The sequence below is a fragment of the Sarcophilus harrisii genome, chromosome 6, assembly GCF_902635505.1.
Source record: "Sarcophilus harrisii chromosome 6, mSarHar1.11, whole genome shotgun sequence".
NCBI lineage: Eukaryota > Metazoa > Chordata > Mammalia > Dasyuromorphia > Dasyuridae > Sarcophilus > Sarcophilus harrisii.
In genome coordinates this window covers 130553123-130569636 of record NC_045431.1, presented here as the reverse complement: position 1 = coordinate 130569636, position 16514 = coordinate 130553123, and the positions used below count along the sequence as shown (strand labels likewise).

The 16514-nt window shown below is 35.0% G+C and overlaps 1 protein-coding gene across 1 annotated transcript in view; it reads left to right on the top strand.

Moving 5' to 3' along the window:
* The window catches only part of HADH (hydroxyacyl-CoA dehydrogenase), a 43131-nt gene extending 27790 nt beyond the window's left edge, over positions 1–15341 (top strand). The window contains exons 5-8 of the mRNA XM_003772914.4: positions 4521–4610; positions 6632–6704; positions 12664–12780; positions 13721–15341. Of these exons, the coding sequence (XP_003772962.1) occupies positions 4521–4610; positions 6632–6704; positions 12664–12780; positions 13721–13839 (399 nt within the window). The 3' untranslated portion in view covers positions 13840–15341. The remainder of the gene's footprint in view (positions 1–4520; positions 4611–6631; positions 6705–12663; positions 12781–13720) is intronic.
* Positions 15342–16514: the final 1173 nt, after the last annotated feature.

The window sequence follows — 16514 nt, the reverse complement described above, 5'->3', positions numbered from 1 at the left end:
ATAAAGAACATTATGGTATGTAAAATAGATATCACATTTAAAAGTTTTTATGTAAGTAAAACCAGTTTATCCAATAAATAGGAATCTGGGAGAAAGTTTTTATAGCAAGTTTCTCTAATAAAGGCCAATATTTCTCAATTATAAAGAGTACTGAGTCAAACTGATATGAATGCAGTCATTTCCTGGTTAATAAGTGGTTAAAGGATAGAAAAAAATGCTCCAAATCATTCTTGATTAGAGAAATGCAAATTAAAAGAATTCTGAGATATCACCTTCTATCTATTTGAATGGTTGATATGGCAGAAAGGGAAAATGACAAATCTTAGAAGGAATGTGGAAAAATAGGGACATTAACGAACTGTTTCAAGTTATTCTAGGGAGAAATTTGGGGTTATGCCCAAAGGAATATAAAACTCAGTGTGCTTTTTGGCCAACCATACTTAGTTCTGTATCCCAAAGATATCAGATAAAAAATAAAAGGACTCATATGTACAAAAATATTTATAGCTGCTCTTCATAGCAACAATTGAGGATTACCTATCACTTGAAATGGCTGAATATAATTGTGATGAAATACTACTGTACTATAAGAAATGATGAGCAGAACTTTCAGAAAATCCTGGAAAGATTTATGTGAACTGATGCAAAATGAAGTAAGCAGAACCAGGAGACCATTGTGATTTAGCTATTCTCATCAAATCAGTGATTCTGAAGGACTTATGATGGAAAGTATAAATCACCTCCAAAGAAAGTTTTTTTTGGTTTGTGTTTTCTTTTACATTGTAGCGAACATGGAAATATTTTGTATCAAATTGCTTGCCTTCTCAAGGAGGGGGAAAGGAAGAGGAGGGAGATAATATGGAACTCAAAATTTTTTTTTAAATGTTAAAAATGTTAATTGATATGTAATTGAGGAAAAAAACTAAATGTAAACAAAAAAAAATCCCCTTGTTTGCTGATATTCCAGGGGGGTTACTTAACATATCAGTTCCCTTCAGATCAACACATCTTACTGAACAAGGCTGGTTTAGAAGTTAACCAACTTGTACTCCCCATCCCCACCACTCTTTGTGTGAATTTATTTGGATTTTTTGTAGTGTGAAAAATTCACATTAATGTAATTATCCAATGGATGATCCAATGAAAAAATCCAAAAAAGATGTGAACTGGACCCAAGTTCCAGTCTTGGCCCTGCTCACTATTTGTGTGACAAATCACATAAACTCTGGAACTAAGTTTTCCCATTTGTACAATGATGGATTTGGACTTCATGACCTGTAAGATCCTTTCTGTGATCTCATATAATTGTGAACAGCACTATTAAAAATAGCTGTTGTGGCTTTAAACTTTCTCACCCTAGGCCAGAGATGTTTGAGAACAAATGGCCGGGGAGGGATGTCTACAATGATGTCTAATCATTTGTTGTGTTGCTTCTGTTCATTTGCTTAGAGACTCTGTTTTAAAGGGAGTTGCTTTCACAATAGACCATTTGCACCTAAAAAATGTAGCAACTTGTCTTTTACAAGGACTAATAACAGTGTCTAAAGAGTAGTAGCTATTAAAATAGTATTTATTCCATGGATGAGGAGTTATTGCCATGCGAAGTGTGGGGGAAGGCATCCCATTTTCAGAATGATGGAAGCCAAGAAAAGCCCTGGAGACTTGTGACAAGGCTTTTCCTGAGAAAGAACATTGGTGTGTGGGGTTGGGTTTTATTTTGATTTTTGTTTTTGTTAAATTATCACTGTTCTTTTCTCATGTTCAATCTGCCCTGAATCTCTGTTTCTAATTTCACAATTTTACTAAATCTTCATATACTCCTTCACATTCTGATTTTTTTGAATGCATTTGGTTTTATTGGAAATCTTATATATTTTAGTTCATTTATTTTAAAACTTTTTTTTTCCAAGAAAGGGTTATCTGATGCCTAAAGGGGACCATGACATATGAAAGGTTAAAAACTCCTGAGCTTTTATCACCTTTTCTGGTTCCACATTCTATGATTTTGTGAAATAATCATTTTTTATTTTTTATGAGGCAGTCAGGCTTAAGTGATTTCCCAGGGACAGAGGCAATAAGTGTCAGGTGTTGAGGCTGGATTTAAATTTAGCTCCTCTATACTGTGGGTCTGATGCTCTATCTGCTATGACACCTAGTTGCCTCAACAATTATTCTTCCTGAAAATACACTTGAGCATTTCCTGATATGTTGAACCATTGATTCTATTTTTTATTGGAGAAAATGTTAAACATGTATTTAGGTGTTTGTGTGCGTGTGTATAATAGATAAATTATCAGTCCAAACTTAGTTAATGTCAATGTCAACGATAATGTTCATTTTTTTTTTCATTAGTAAGATAATGCCTGTTTAGCTGTGTGGCTGAAGTTGACATCCTGAAAATGTTTAGAAACTCTTTCCTCCAAGTTATTTCAGTGATTAATTTCATATTAATATTTACATAAACTTGTTTCAAACTTTAGTTATCATTTTTACATAGCTCCCCTTAGCTACTGAACATAGAAATTAAGAAGACCATTTCAAAAGCCATTTTCTTTTTCTTTTATGAGAGGAACTGTTCTTTACCTTTCTTCTATGCCAAACTTTCCTTTACAACTAAAACTAGAATGATTATTTACAAAACACTATGTTCCAGTCTTAACCTTCCTCCCTCAGATCAATTTCTTCTCTCTTGAGTCTTTGAACAAAAATTGGGTGAGAAGATTATTCCATAAATTCCAAATCTGTTATCACCTACCAGCTAATGTCCTAACCATTTCTTTAATGAGATATGACTGAGATAAGGATTTGTTTTTCGGGGTTTTTTTGTTTGTTTGTTTGGGTTTTTTTAGAATATAGTCTTTTTAGATTTCTTTCCAAAATTTGCTGTCTCTAACATGGACTTTTAATTCTGAATTCCCCTTCCCTCTTTTCAGTCTTCCTCCAGGTAGTACTTTACTCTTTTTTTTTTTACTCATATTACCACACCCCATGCTTTTAACTAATCCATGATCACATTACAACATGATTTATAATAATACTCTACATTTATATAGCACCTTTCATCCAGGGATCTCAAAGCCCTTTACAAACATTAACTCATTAAATCATACAACAGCCCTCTGAGGAAAAGATGTGCCAAGCACTATTATACCCATTTTATAGGTAGAGAAACTGAGGCTTGAAGAGTTGCTTTGACTTGCCAATAGACTATATGAAACAGTAGAGAGTATGGAAAGTTGGAATAGAGCCAGATTGCACAGAAATTTGAAAACCAGGATTCAGGGCTTTAGATTTTTGTTAGCTAGTCCATTTGTTAGCTAGAGCATAGGAAGCCATTGAAGGTGAAGTTTTGTTATTGTTATTATTGTTTTTAATAAAGGTATAATAGGGATTAGAGTAGTGATAATGAACTGAAATCCAGAAGATTGTAGACTGCAGTTTAAGTGAGAAAAAAGAAAAACCTGGACTAGATAATAAGATTGAAAAGGAAGTAACAAAATATAGCAGATACTCTCAGGATTTAGGATCAATAGTTTTTGGAAATTCAGCTGGAATTTGTGTGGGAAAAGAGTGATTAGGATAGTTGGTGAGAGATATTGTGGACTAAAGTGAAGAGTTCTTATTTAGATACAAATCTGGATTCCAATTTTCAGCTTTGCTGTTTATTAGATATGTGACTTTGGACAAGTCACTTAAATTTCTGATTGCATTAAGCATAAAGAATATAGGAGGTGGAGGAAGAATATAGGAGGAAGGGAGGGTATTTTGTGGAAAAAGGTGAATTCTGTGTACTTGTTGAGTTTTGAAGCTCCCTACAGCCAGAGCAGGCATTTGTAGATACAGGGTTGGAACTTTGGACAAAGTTGAAGGTAGGGATGGAGATTCACAAGTCTTGATCCTAAAGGTGTTTGTTGACACTTTAGGAGTAGAGCTCACCAAGAAAGAGAAAATATAGAGAAGAGAACATTGGCCAAAGATAGAATCTTTAGTGGGTGGAAGAGAGAGCACTATTATTTAAGGAGGAAGGGGGGATATTAGGAAGAAAAGGAGATGAGGAAGGATTTATTAGAGAGCTAAGTAGAAACTCATTAGAGTGAAATATCATGGAAGCCAAGGGAGAAGAAAGGTGGAAGGGTATGAAAAAAAGAGGAACTGGTCTAAAATGTCACACTGAAGAGGAGTGGGTCTTAATTGCAAATAAGAATTCTTTATTTTACAGATGGGGAAATCAAATCCAAGAGGTTAGGTGAGTTAAGGTCTTACTGGTGATAATTAGCAGGTGGGATTTGAACACAAATTCTCTTATCCTAAAATCTGTGGCTCTTTCTACACTTCATTACTTTATGCTAGGTTTATGCTATTATGCTTCTCCTTGGAGAACTTAGGGTATGAGCAATATAGACTAGTTTTGCCTTCGTTTTTATAGGGTTTTGTGGACCACTAATATTGATCATTTCCTCATTAATATGTCTATTTGGGCAGCTTTCAGGCAGTTACCATCTTATGCTTTGCATTATCAGGTCGTCAAGACACCAATGACCAGCCAGAAAACATTTGAATCTCTTATGGACTTTAGCAAAGCTTTGGGAAAGAATCCAGTATCTTGCAAGGTAAGCTGGGGGTAGTTTGGAGAGTGGATAGACTTTAATCTGGAATTTTGGGGGTTTAGCTCTCTTCCTTTGGAGTATTTGCCATTTTCTGGATTGGAAAAGAGATCTATTAGTTGCCAATATGATTAGAAAAATACTCCCGTTCTCCTTCCACTACACTTTCCTCTTCCCTTTTTCTCTTTCCCCTTTTCTTTCCCTCTTTTCCTTTTATTTTTCCTCTCCTTCCCTTCAGTTTTTCTATTTTCTTCCCTTTTTTCCTTTCTGTTCTTTCTTTTTCCTTTCCTTCACTCTTCCTTTTACGTTTTCTTTCTTTTATATTTCCTTTTATTCTTTTTTTTCCCCTTCCCTTTCCTGATCAGAGCACAAAAATTTCACAACCACATGCAAAAAAGTGGAAATGTTAAATGCTTTCTTTTCAGATCATAATGCAATTAAAATTACATTTTAATTTTAATGTGGAAGCAAAGAATAAAAGCTAAATAATCTAATCCTAAAGAATGAGTGGGTCAAAGAACAAATCATAGAAAACCATCAAAATCCCCTCCAAAGAAAAGAAAAAAAGACCCTTTATGTTTATACAGTACTTTAAAATGTGAGTGTGTTTTCCTTATAGCAACCTTGTGAAGTAGATAATGTAAATATTAGCCTCATTTTGTAGTTGTCAGCTGGACCAGAAATAGCCTCTAACCTATTGGTAGCTGGAACTGAAACACAGCAGGCTAGAAACAGGAGCATTAGGAAAAAAACAGAAGTTTAACTTAAGAGTGAAGAAACATTTGCAAGTGAATGTCTCTCCTCCCTTTTCCCCTAAAGAAGGAGGACTTAATGCTGCTATGGCTGGGACCACTTGTGTACATAAGGTACTTGTGTACCTTAGCCCACAACACAGTCATTCTCAGATCTTGAGATAGTACTCATGGTTAGCATTTTTTGAGACAATACAAATCTTTTTTGAGTCCAGTGGAAAATCACTGTCTCAAATCTTAGGGGTCATGGTCATCTTGTAAGGCACAGAACCAGATTTACGTGATGAGAACAAGAGTGTAATACCTGTCAATGGCAAGGAACAGGGATTGTGACTAAGGGGAGCTATATTTTGCCAGGGAGTAATTATTCCAGGACATAAATGATTATTGTTATACCAAACTCAAGGCATAGCCTGCTTGTTGGTCCTTAGCTCTGAGAAACAGTATCTCTGAAATATTTTGATATAGCTGAGGAAACCTGAACTCACAGAGGATCAGTGTTAAGCCCACATCTTAAATCAGCCTTATGGAAAGTTTAAGAGAAATTGACCAACTCCCCCTTCTCTTTCCCCTTCCCCTTCTTTATCCCTTGCAACCCCTAGAGAAAGGCAGACAGGGATTCTTTACTAACCTCTAGTTTTCTGGAGAATGGATTCAGAGATATTTGGTGGTCCAAAATTCTAAGACTGTCTTGCATGTGGTCAGCATGGCTAGATTCTGAGAAAGAATTTTACAAGGGTTTTCTTGCACTTTGTGGGAACAGTTCATAACAAAAGACTTTAATAAACACTTTATTCGGTATCTCTTTCTTGCCTTGCCCATGATAGAGAGGGGGTAGATTGTGGCATAAGCATCAAGATGTATGAAAAGAGTCCTAGATGGGAGGGAAAACTGGCCCTGTGAGCAGTTTTTCCAGTTGAGAAATCAGAATATTCCAAGTCTATTTTCTAGCTTCATGAAACCACACATCATCTATGACCAAGATTTATCACCTGTAAATTGGTCTTGGGCTTTTTTAAAATCAATGTAGTATTTAATCAAAGGGTCTGTAGATCATTTAAATAATGTGGAATTTGAAGTAAATTTTCAGCATATTATAGGAAGTGAGATGAAAAACCAGATAATCTGCCCTTCCATCCCCAACAGAACGGCAATATGATTATCTTTTATTTTAACCAAAATTTTATATTATTTTATCAGAACTTAAAAATTTTTTATTAACAAAGCATTGTGATTATCTGACATGCTTTTTCTTTCTTTCCCCTTATAAAACAGGATAGCCCTGGATTTATTGTAAACCGTCTCCTTGTACCATATCTTATGGAAGCAATCAGGATGCATGAAAGAGGTAATTTTCTACTCTTTACTTTGCAAAAAACTAATATTGCCAAAGTATAGGCGTGACTGCATTCCCAGAGTCATTCTTAGTGATTATTTTGGAAGGCTAGAGACAATATACATTGAAGAGTCGCTGGTGAGCTATAATTTCCCCATCTGTGACACTAGAGGTTTGGATTAGATGACTTTCTAAATTCCCATATTTTCCACATTTCTTTCTACACATAGGGTTTTGGTGTGTTCATAAATATCCCACCTTTATTAACCAGAACACCAAGATTTCTCTTTTTTTTTATTTAATAGCCTTTTATTTACAGGTTATATGCATGGGTAACTTTACAGCATTAACAATTGCCAAACCTCTTGTTCCAATTTTTCACCTCTTACCCCCTACCCCCTCCCCAAGATGGCAGGATGACCAGTAGATGTTAAATATATTAAAATATAAATTAGATACACAATAAGTATACATGACCAAACCGTTATTTTGCTGTACAAAAAGAATCAGACTCTGAAATATTGTACAATTAGCTTGTGAAGGAAATAAAAAATGCAGGTGGGCATAAATATAGGGATTGGGAATTCAATGTAATGGTTTTTAGTCATTTCCCAGAGTTCTTTCTCTGGGCGTAGCTGATTCAGTTCATTAATGCTCCATTGGAAATGATTAATACCAAGATTTCTCATGTTGACCACACCATCTCCAATCTGCTTCCCTCTGCTAAAATCTATTTTTTCTATTCATTTGTAAACTCTATTCTTTCCCTTTTATATCTGTTCTTACAGTTCTTCTTTCCTTCAGTTCATATAAGTTTTCTCAGGGTTTTCTGAAACCATCCTGCTCATCTTTTAGTACTAGAGTATTCCATTACAACTATACTATTTACATACTTCTATACTATGTCCCCTACATTTCCAAATCTTTGTCACCACAAAAAGTTCTGCTTTAAATATTTTTGTATATGGAAGTCCTTTTTCCTTTTCTTTTATGTTTTCAGAATACAGATCTAGTAATGGGCTAGATCAAAGAATATATGCAGTTTTATAGTCCTTCAAACATAAGTTGCAAATTGTTCTCCAGAAGAATAGGACTAGTTCACAGCTTCATCAGCAGTGCATTAAGTGTTCCAGTTTTTCCAAAATCCCCCCAGAATTTTTCCTTTTCTATTAATATTATAGGTGTGAGGTGATGTAGAGTTGTTTTAATTTGCATTTCTCTTAATCAGTAGTGATTTGGAGTATTTTTTATGTGACTACTGATACCTTTGACTTCTTCTGGAAACTACTTATTTTCAGAAACTATCATTTGACATTTATCATATGGGCAATGGCTCTTATTTTTTTATAAATTTAGCTCAGTTTTTTTAAATATATATTTGAGAACAAAATATATATTCTTTATGAGAAAAACTTATTGCAAATTTTTTCCTAGTTTTCTGTTTTCCTTCTTATTTGGCCTGCATTACTTTTGTTTGTACAAAAGTTCTTTAATTTAATGGAATTAAAGTTATCTATTTTACTTCCTATAGTTCCTCAATCAAGATCTTATTTGATCATAAACTCTTCCCCTATCAATAGATTTGACAGGTACATTTTTCCATGCTCCCCTAATTTACTTATGATAGCTTCCTTTATATTCAAATCTTTCATCCTTTTTTTTACTTTACCTCGAAATATGATGTGAGATGTTAGTTGATGCCTAGTTTCTGCCAAACTATTTTTCAATTTTCCCAGCAGTGTTTGTCATTTACCCCCAGAGCATGGGTTTTTGGATTTATCAAACATTATGGTTATTTTATACTGTGTATTATGTACCTAATCTGTTCCAGTGATCCACCACCCTATTTCTTAGTCGGTACCAGATTGGTTTTGGTAATTACTGCTTTAAATATATATATCACCTTCTCTCATATTTTTTCTCCTTGGTATTTCCTTGATATTCTTGATTTTATTCTTCCAGGTGAATTTTGCTACTATTCTTTCTAGTTCTGGAAAAATTTCTCATTGGTAATTTGATTGACATGGCAATAAATAAATTAATTAACTTAGAATTGTCATTTTTATCATATTGGCTTGGTCCATCCATGAATAATTTATATTTCTCCAATCATTTGGATTTTTTTGTGTAAAACTTGTTTTGTAATTGTGTTCTTATATTCCCTAGGTTTGAGTTGGCGGGTAAACTCCCAAGTATTTTATATTGTCTATGTTTAAAGTGGAATTTCTCTTTCTGTCTCTTCCTGTTGGAAATATTTATAAATTTATATGAGATTTTTAATACATCCTGCAACTTAGTTGAAGTTGTGGATTGAACCACAAGTTGATTTTTTTTTAAAGTTGATTTTCTAGTTTTTTCTAAGGATTTTTCTTCTTAATTGTTTATTTTTTTGCTTCAATTTCTTTTTCTTGTCTCATTGCTGCATTTTTATTACAGTATTGAGTAACGGTGGTGATAATGGACACCCTTGTTTCACTCCTGAGCTTATTGAAAAAACTTCAAATTTATCCCAATACAGAAAATTCTTGTTTTTCATTTTAGATAGATACTGTTTATTTTAAGAAAGGTTCCATTCCTTCCTATTCTTTCTAGTGTTTTAAAATAGGAATCAGTGCTGTATTTGGTCAATTTTTTCTGCATCTGTTGATATATGATTATTATTTGTATTGATATGGTCAGTTATGCTAGTAGTTTTCCCAATATTCCTGATATAAATCCCACCTAGTATAGTTAAATGCCCTCTCACATAGTAGATAATATTTGGGATATATGTTATAATCTTTTTGCTAGTATCTACTGTATACAGTTTTTTTTCTTATTAAGCCCTTCATTTCAGTAAACTATTTCCCATATACAGTAATCACTTGTGGTGTAGAGGAGTTGGAGTTAGGAAGACTTGAGTCTGCATCTCACCTCACATACTTGCTAAATTATACTAGTCAGTTAATCTGTCTGAGCTGCAGTTTTCTCATCTGAAAAATGGTGCTATGATAATGATGACAGTGATCATGGTGGTGATGATGATGATGCAGCATATCCCACGAAGTTTAGAGAATCAGATGAGATGATATATGTAAAGCATTTTACTTCCTTTAAAAGCTCTATTATTGGGGGTTCTTAACAAATAGTCCATAGATAGATTTCAAGGATCCATGAACTTAGACATGGGGGAGAAAACTAGCATCTTTACTTCAATAAAACTGATTTCCTTTTAATCTTATGTATTTATTTTTATATTTAAAAATATTCTGAAAAGGGCTTCAACAGACTGCCAAGTGTCCATAACACAAAAAGTTAAGCAATTTTGTTTTATATAAATATCAGATATTATTTTCATTTCCCACTTTTCAACATTTGCATTAGATAGTTTCTAATATCAGAAATGCTGCTTCTCATTATCCTTAGCTTCCTTTCAGACTTCATTCAGATCTTACCTTCCACATGAGGTTTTTCCTGATCTCCCTCCATCCCCTGTTGCTAATGTTTTTTCTGTGTCCTTCCAGTTGAACTCATGGAAAATTGCTTTCTAAATTTGTCTTTGTATCCATGGTGTCTATCATAGTGCCCAATATATTGTAGGTAATAAATGTTTGTTGAACTGAAGGGTATTTCCACTTCAACATTCTGTGAGATTTTAAGGACTCTTTGTCTGCCCCTTGCTGATAAATCATGGCTATGTTATCATCTTTTGAAAAGGCCCATTGGAACTTGAAAAGCTTTTTGAAATACTCCTTGTAGATCAAAAAAAAAAATTAGGAAAGATCCTTAGTTTACCTACCTGAGAAATAGACAGCTTGGGGGGAAATCACCCAGAGTGAAATTTAAATGTTTCCTCCTACTTGTCCTCTCTTCCCCCAGTTTTGGGAAGATAACTATCATGTCTGCTTCAAAGGCAAACATGCTTTAATTCAACTGGATAAAAAGCAGCATAATTGTTTTCAATTACTCCATTCACAATTTCCTACTTCTGAGAATGTCACTTTAGGAACAAAACATTTCTAACTGGCATTTCCTGAGAGATTAAAGCACGTTTGCTTTTATGAAAATCTTTTTTTAAATATCAAAACTTTTTCCCCTGTTTTCTGGAAATAATTGCTTCACTTTCCCTCTAAGATCAAACTAACATTTCTGTTTATCCATCAACAAATATACCTAATTACTCCTCAAAGTGAGTGAGAAGCAATTTGCCCTGTCTTGAAAGACAGTTTCTTTTAATAAAATACTCTATTTTTGAATAAAGCATGTGGGTGATCCTAATAGCTTTATTCTCACAACAATATTCTGTCACTTAAAAACATTTTTAGAGAGGCTATATCTGAATATATTTCATAAGAATTTGTTTGTTCCTTCTTCATCTTCTCTTCTTCCTCTTCCTCCCGTCCTTTTTTCTCTTTCAGATAGAATGCATTTTAGTGGAGAGGTTTTTAATCTTTTAAAAAATATTTCATGGATCCCTGTGGCATTTTTATAATAGACCTCTACTAAAATGTTTTTAAATGCATAAAATAAAATACATAGGATTACAAAAAATTTTTTTTAAATCTGAGGACTTCAGGTTAAAAACCTCTGAATTAATACCAAGCCCTCATTTCCCTAAGGCCTGCACAGCCAGTTATTATTCTAGTCAATATTAGGAATTTATGTCTTTGGCCTCCCAGTTTACTGTACTGCTGCTGACTTGGTCTCGTCTCTTGCTGTTTTTACCACCCCCATGATGCTGGTATAGACAGACTGCATGCTGTGTACAGATTAAGGAGGCAGCATGTTTGCCTTACTTACCTCAGGAGTGGTGGACTGGCGTGCTTCCAGAAACTCATTCTTACGTTTACTATTGGTGTTGTTATTGTGCCATTGTGCCAGTTTTGATGTTTGTGGTGGGCCCGTATTTCCCAGCCGTGGAAGAGAGGGAAAGAGTACCCCTCCATGACAGCAGAATTTTACTGTGGTCTAGCATGATGCTAGCTTCTCTGCACTATACTGCCTGATTTGAAACTTGTGCAGATCCTGCAAAGTATGCATTTGTCTCTTGCAGTTTGGGTACCCATTTGATATGTGCAGATCCTGCAAAGTAAGCATTTGTCTCTTGCAGTTTGGGTACCCATTTGATATCAGTGTCTGGAACATAGGAGATCTTAGATATCTTAGTTTTTTTCTGAAAAAATTTTCGTTATTATTTATGACATGGAGTTGGGAGAGGTTGCCAGATGCTACTAGGATAGGGTTATAGGGACTTTCATTTAAAAAAGACTCTTCAGAAGAAGAAACTTTCTTTACCATTATAGGTGTTACCTCTTATGCCATTTTTAGCCTTAGAACTGTAGGGAAATACCTGAGAGATTCTATAGCCAAAGGCAAAATGTGAACTCGGAGTCTGAAGCAGGCTTGCTATCAACTATATCACACACATTGCCTCTTTGTAATATACTTAAATATGATTTCCTGATTCTTATTCAAAAAAAGAGACAACTTTTTGCTTTCCCCAAGTGGAATGGATGAGTTACCAACCAAATACCACCAAATCTAGGATTAAATCTTGGAATAGTTTTAGTATCATAGTGTGTCTTTTGCCTGATAATTATCAAAAGGTTCTATAATGGAGGTGTTTGGTGATGTTTGCTCTCCTGACTTCTGGCATAAAATTTCAGCAACTGAGTGCACAAGGTTCTGGACTTGGGATTGGAAAAACCTGAGTTCAAATGAATGCATACTAGCTATCTGACCATGGCCAAGTTACTTAACTTGAGTTAATCTCAGTTTCTTTAGATACAAAATGAGGATACAAAATGAAGTAGATGCTACCTTGCAGAGTTCTTATGAAGATCAAATGAGATAATATTTAGTAAAGTGTTTAGCACAGTGCCTAGCATAAGAGACAATATAAATGCTTCCCTCTCTCCTCCCCCAACTAAGGTTGAAAAATGTAGAAATCATTGAAAGATGACAGTAATTGAGAATGAACCTTTTTCTCTAGGGGATGCATCAAAAGAAGATATTGATATAGCCATGAAGATGGGAGCTGGTTACCCCATGGGCCCATTTGAACTTCTGGACTATGTTGGTCTGGATACCACAAAATTCATCATGGATGGTGAGAAGTCCTAATTTCCTTTTCCCTTCCCTAGGAAATTCCATAACAACAGACTTTCAAAAACGGAGTGACCGGTACTACTGAAGTACATTTCCTGTTTTTAATCATGTTTCAGCTTGAGAGTGAAATTAGTAAATGCCAAGAGAAAAGAAAATGTTCCTTTGATTATCCATCATTTTTCCTTTCCATGGAGTGAATCTAGTGACCCCAGCAAAATGGTCTGTCATAGTCTTGTTTAGATAGATTACTGCTGCTGACTTCCACAAGGTGGGGCTGAAAGAGAACGAAGGAGAAGAGACAGCCTAGATATTAAATTTGGAGTTTCCTGGCACATGTCAGTATTCAGTTCTTTGAATATATGTGTGAATATATGTGATGAAAAAAAATTTATATCCTTTAGTAAGAGACTCTTTAATTAAACTTTCCTTGCTGGACTTCTTAACCCAAAGAGTGTAGATATGTTTTGTATCTATACTCTTTGTAATATATAGATTGGAGGTAAAAATATATGAGGCAGCCCACCCAATAAACAAAATTTTAAATCCAATAAATGATTAGAAAATAAGATCTTCTGAATAGAAAAATTCTAGAGGGAAGGTTAAGGTCTGCTTGACTTTTTTGTTTGTTTTATTTGTTTTTGTTTATTTAATTTTTGCTTAATACTTGTTTTTATTGTTTGTGAATAGAAATGATTTGTAGGTAGAATTTTTTTGTCTGGTAATATTTTCATATGAAAAATCTAAGATGCAGCATTGCGTTTGTGTAACCACCTCCTTAGTATTTGAATTTCTGACTCAAAGAAGTGTCCTTACTGGTCAGACAAGAGTAGCGTCATGTCTTCCTAATCTCAGATATTCACCAGCACTCTAGGAATAAATACAGTCATGACAACAGCAGTTTTTAATGGTAGACCTTTTATTTCCTCTCTTTTTCTCATTAGGATGGCATAAAATGGATTCCAAAAACCCATTATTCCAACCCTCCCAAGTGCTAGATAAATTGGTAGAAGAAAAGAAGTTTGGCAGGAAGACAGGAAGCGGATTTTACAAATACAAGTGATCCTCCGTCTCTTGAGTGGGAGAAAGTCTGTCAGCAGGCACCAGTTGGCCGTCTCAAGAACCCGTTGGGAATGCTGTTTGGTCAGAAGTTCCCTTGTTCGGCCTGCCCTGGTCTTTGTGCAGTTTGATTGTCATCCGTCTCAGGATTATTTTGCACTCAATATGTAACGACAGATTTCTTCATTCGAGAACTAATTGTTTTTAGTTTGTCTCTTTCTAATTTTCTATAAGCTTTGTGCCTTGAAGCAAGTGATGCCTTTGAATCTCTTCATTTTCTTGCAAAATTATATGCGTATAAAGAATGTGACCCGTCTTCATGTCCTCTCCTATTGTGGAACGGCAATATGGGGGAATGAGGTGTGTGTATGTGTGTATCTGTGTCTGTGTTCCCGTTCCTCCAGCAGATGGCAATGTGTACCTGGCCTCTTAAAAGACCATGTGCTTGCTTTAACTTGCCTTATGAGGTTTCACCCCGTCCATAGCATCATATTTGAAACAATCCAACCAGATGCTGAAAAACATAAACTCAGATTTTTATTCAGCTTTTTTTTTAGAAGAAAAACAGTCTTGTGATATTGCCCTTAGTGGAGAATTGGTACCATTTTTCTGAATTTCATAATTATTCACATTATCTCCCAGCCCTTTTAGAAACCACTGTATAGACTGGATTTAATTATAATGTCCACTTTTAAAAAATTAATAAATTTACTAAGTAATGACCCTGTGTTTGAATTTCTTCCCCCAGAAATGGCATGAGGATGGGGGATTTTGATGTAGGAAATAATTCTAGTCTAAATCTTTATGGGGCTATCATTTTCATGGGTTTCTTTTATTTCTGGTAATGGCGCAGTATAAAAAGAGTTCTTTGACTATTTAAGATGTAGTCATCATGATGTCAATTTCTTTGAATAAAGGAATTTAGACCGTTTTTTTTTTTTAAATCATCGTTGGAAAAGTTATCTTCATGGTGTATTAGGATTAGAAAATATCTTAGCCATTTTACTAATGGGGAAAATGGGGCCCAGAGAAGTTAAGTGAGTTAAGTTAAATGAATTAAGCCAAGCTGGGAATTATACCTCCAGTGGTGGGTGACAAGATAAAATACTGGGAAGAAACTCGGGGCAGGGGGAGGAGGAGAAATCCACAAGCCTAGTCCTTCCTCCTCCAAAAGTCATTGTTGGATTATATATTGTGTTAAAATTTCAATGCTAGGGAAATGGAAATGGGAACTTTTTCTCCAATCACACATTAGTAGAAAAAGGAATTCTTTCAAATAAAATATGTGCCAATGTTATGTATGTATATAATATGTACACATATCAATCTTCAGTGTGTATGGGTATATATGTATCTCATTTGACAAATACGTACTCTACATGTGTAGTCTAAAGAAATTGCGGCTTTTCTGAACATTTAAAAAAATGTTTCCTAAGAAAACAAACTACGTACCTGTATAGCTGCCCTATTTCCATTTAATAAAGGTTAACCATGTGGTCTAACAACTCTGGTCTCTTGATTTTATTTCAGGCTGGTTCTTGACCTTTTTGCTCAATCCTTGGGCAGAGGAATGTTCTTTTTCCTCCCTTTCAAAGTGATTAGTGAAGGACTTCTGGATCTGACTATCTCAGCTTAGTCACCAAAGGATATGGTGCCCTGCCCTAGGGCTCCTCATGAGTCCAGAAGGGCAGGAAAGGGCAGCTTAAGAATCTAAGAGCCAAGCTCTGTAGACCCAGACTCTGCCTGAAATGTGCTGATTTTTTCATCTGACTGAGAAAAAATGCAAGGCCTAGATTCAAGAAAGGATCAAATTCAGAATCCCTATCTGCATTATTTTTATTCATAAAAAATGTAGAGGACATCTAGTATACCCTCATTTGAGGAGGAAACAGGCTTAAGAGTTTAAGCTTAACAGAATGTCAAAGGTAGGATTTGAACTACTAGTATGGCACACTTCTTTATACCATGTGCCTTCATACCCTTATCCATATATGATGAGGATGAAACTTTGACTTTAAAAAGCTACCTTTGACAAATCACGTCTTTCCTGTCTCCAGGTTTCTTTGTCATTGCTCTGTGTCCTGGGTCTCTTGCCCATTGAGTCACCTCTCATTTTTGTTTGCTGCTCTTGCATGTCATGCCCACTATACTTGTGGGCTACTCTGAGGCTCTGTCTTTAACCCTTTTCACTCTCAGGTCTCACTTGGTGATCTCATCAGCTACCATGATTTCAGTGATTCAGATAATTTCCAGTTATGTATTATCTAGCCTTTGTCTCTCTCTTGTACTTTAGTCAGATATCCCTGTCTGTCTCTTGGACCTCTTAAAATAGGTATCTCTTAGGCATTTCAACCACAATATGTCCCAAAGTAGAATCCATCATCTTTGAAACTTTCTCAATTTTGCAAGCTTAACGTTTTCAAGAATTCTACCATCTAGTCCCTCAGGCTCACAATTTCAGTGTCATCCTTGACTGGCACTCTCACTTAGCCCACATCCAATTCATCGCCAGATCTTTTTGTTTCTACTCTAAGAGTATCTTTCACATATGTCCTTTGTACTCATACTACCACAATCCTAGCTTAGGCCTTTATTTCTTCTCACCGGGATACTAGAGCACTTTTAGCTGACAATTTATCTAGTTGATTCCCATGAGTCATCTTCATGATCAAATATCAA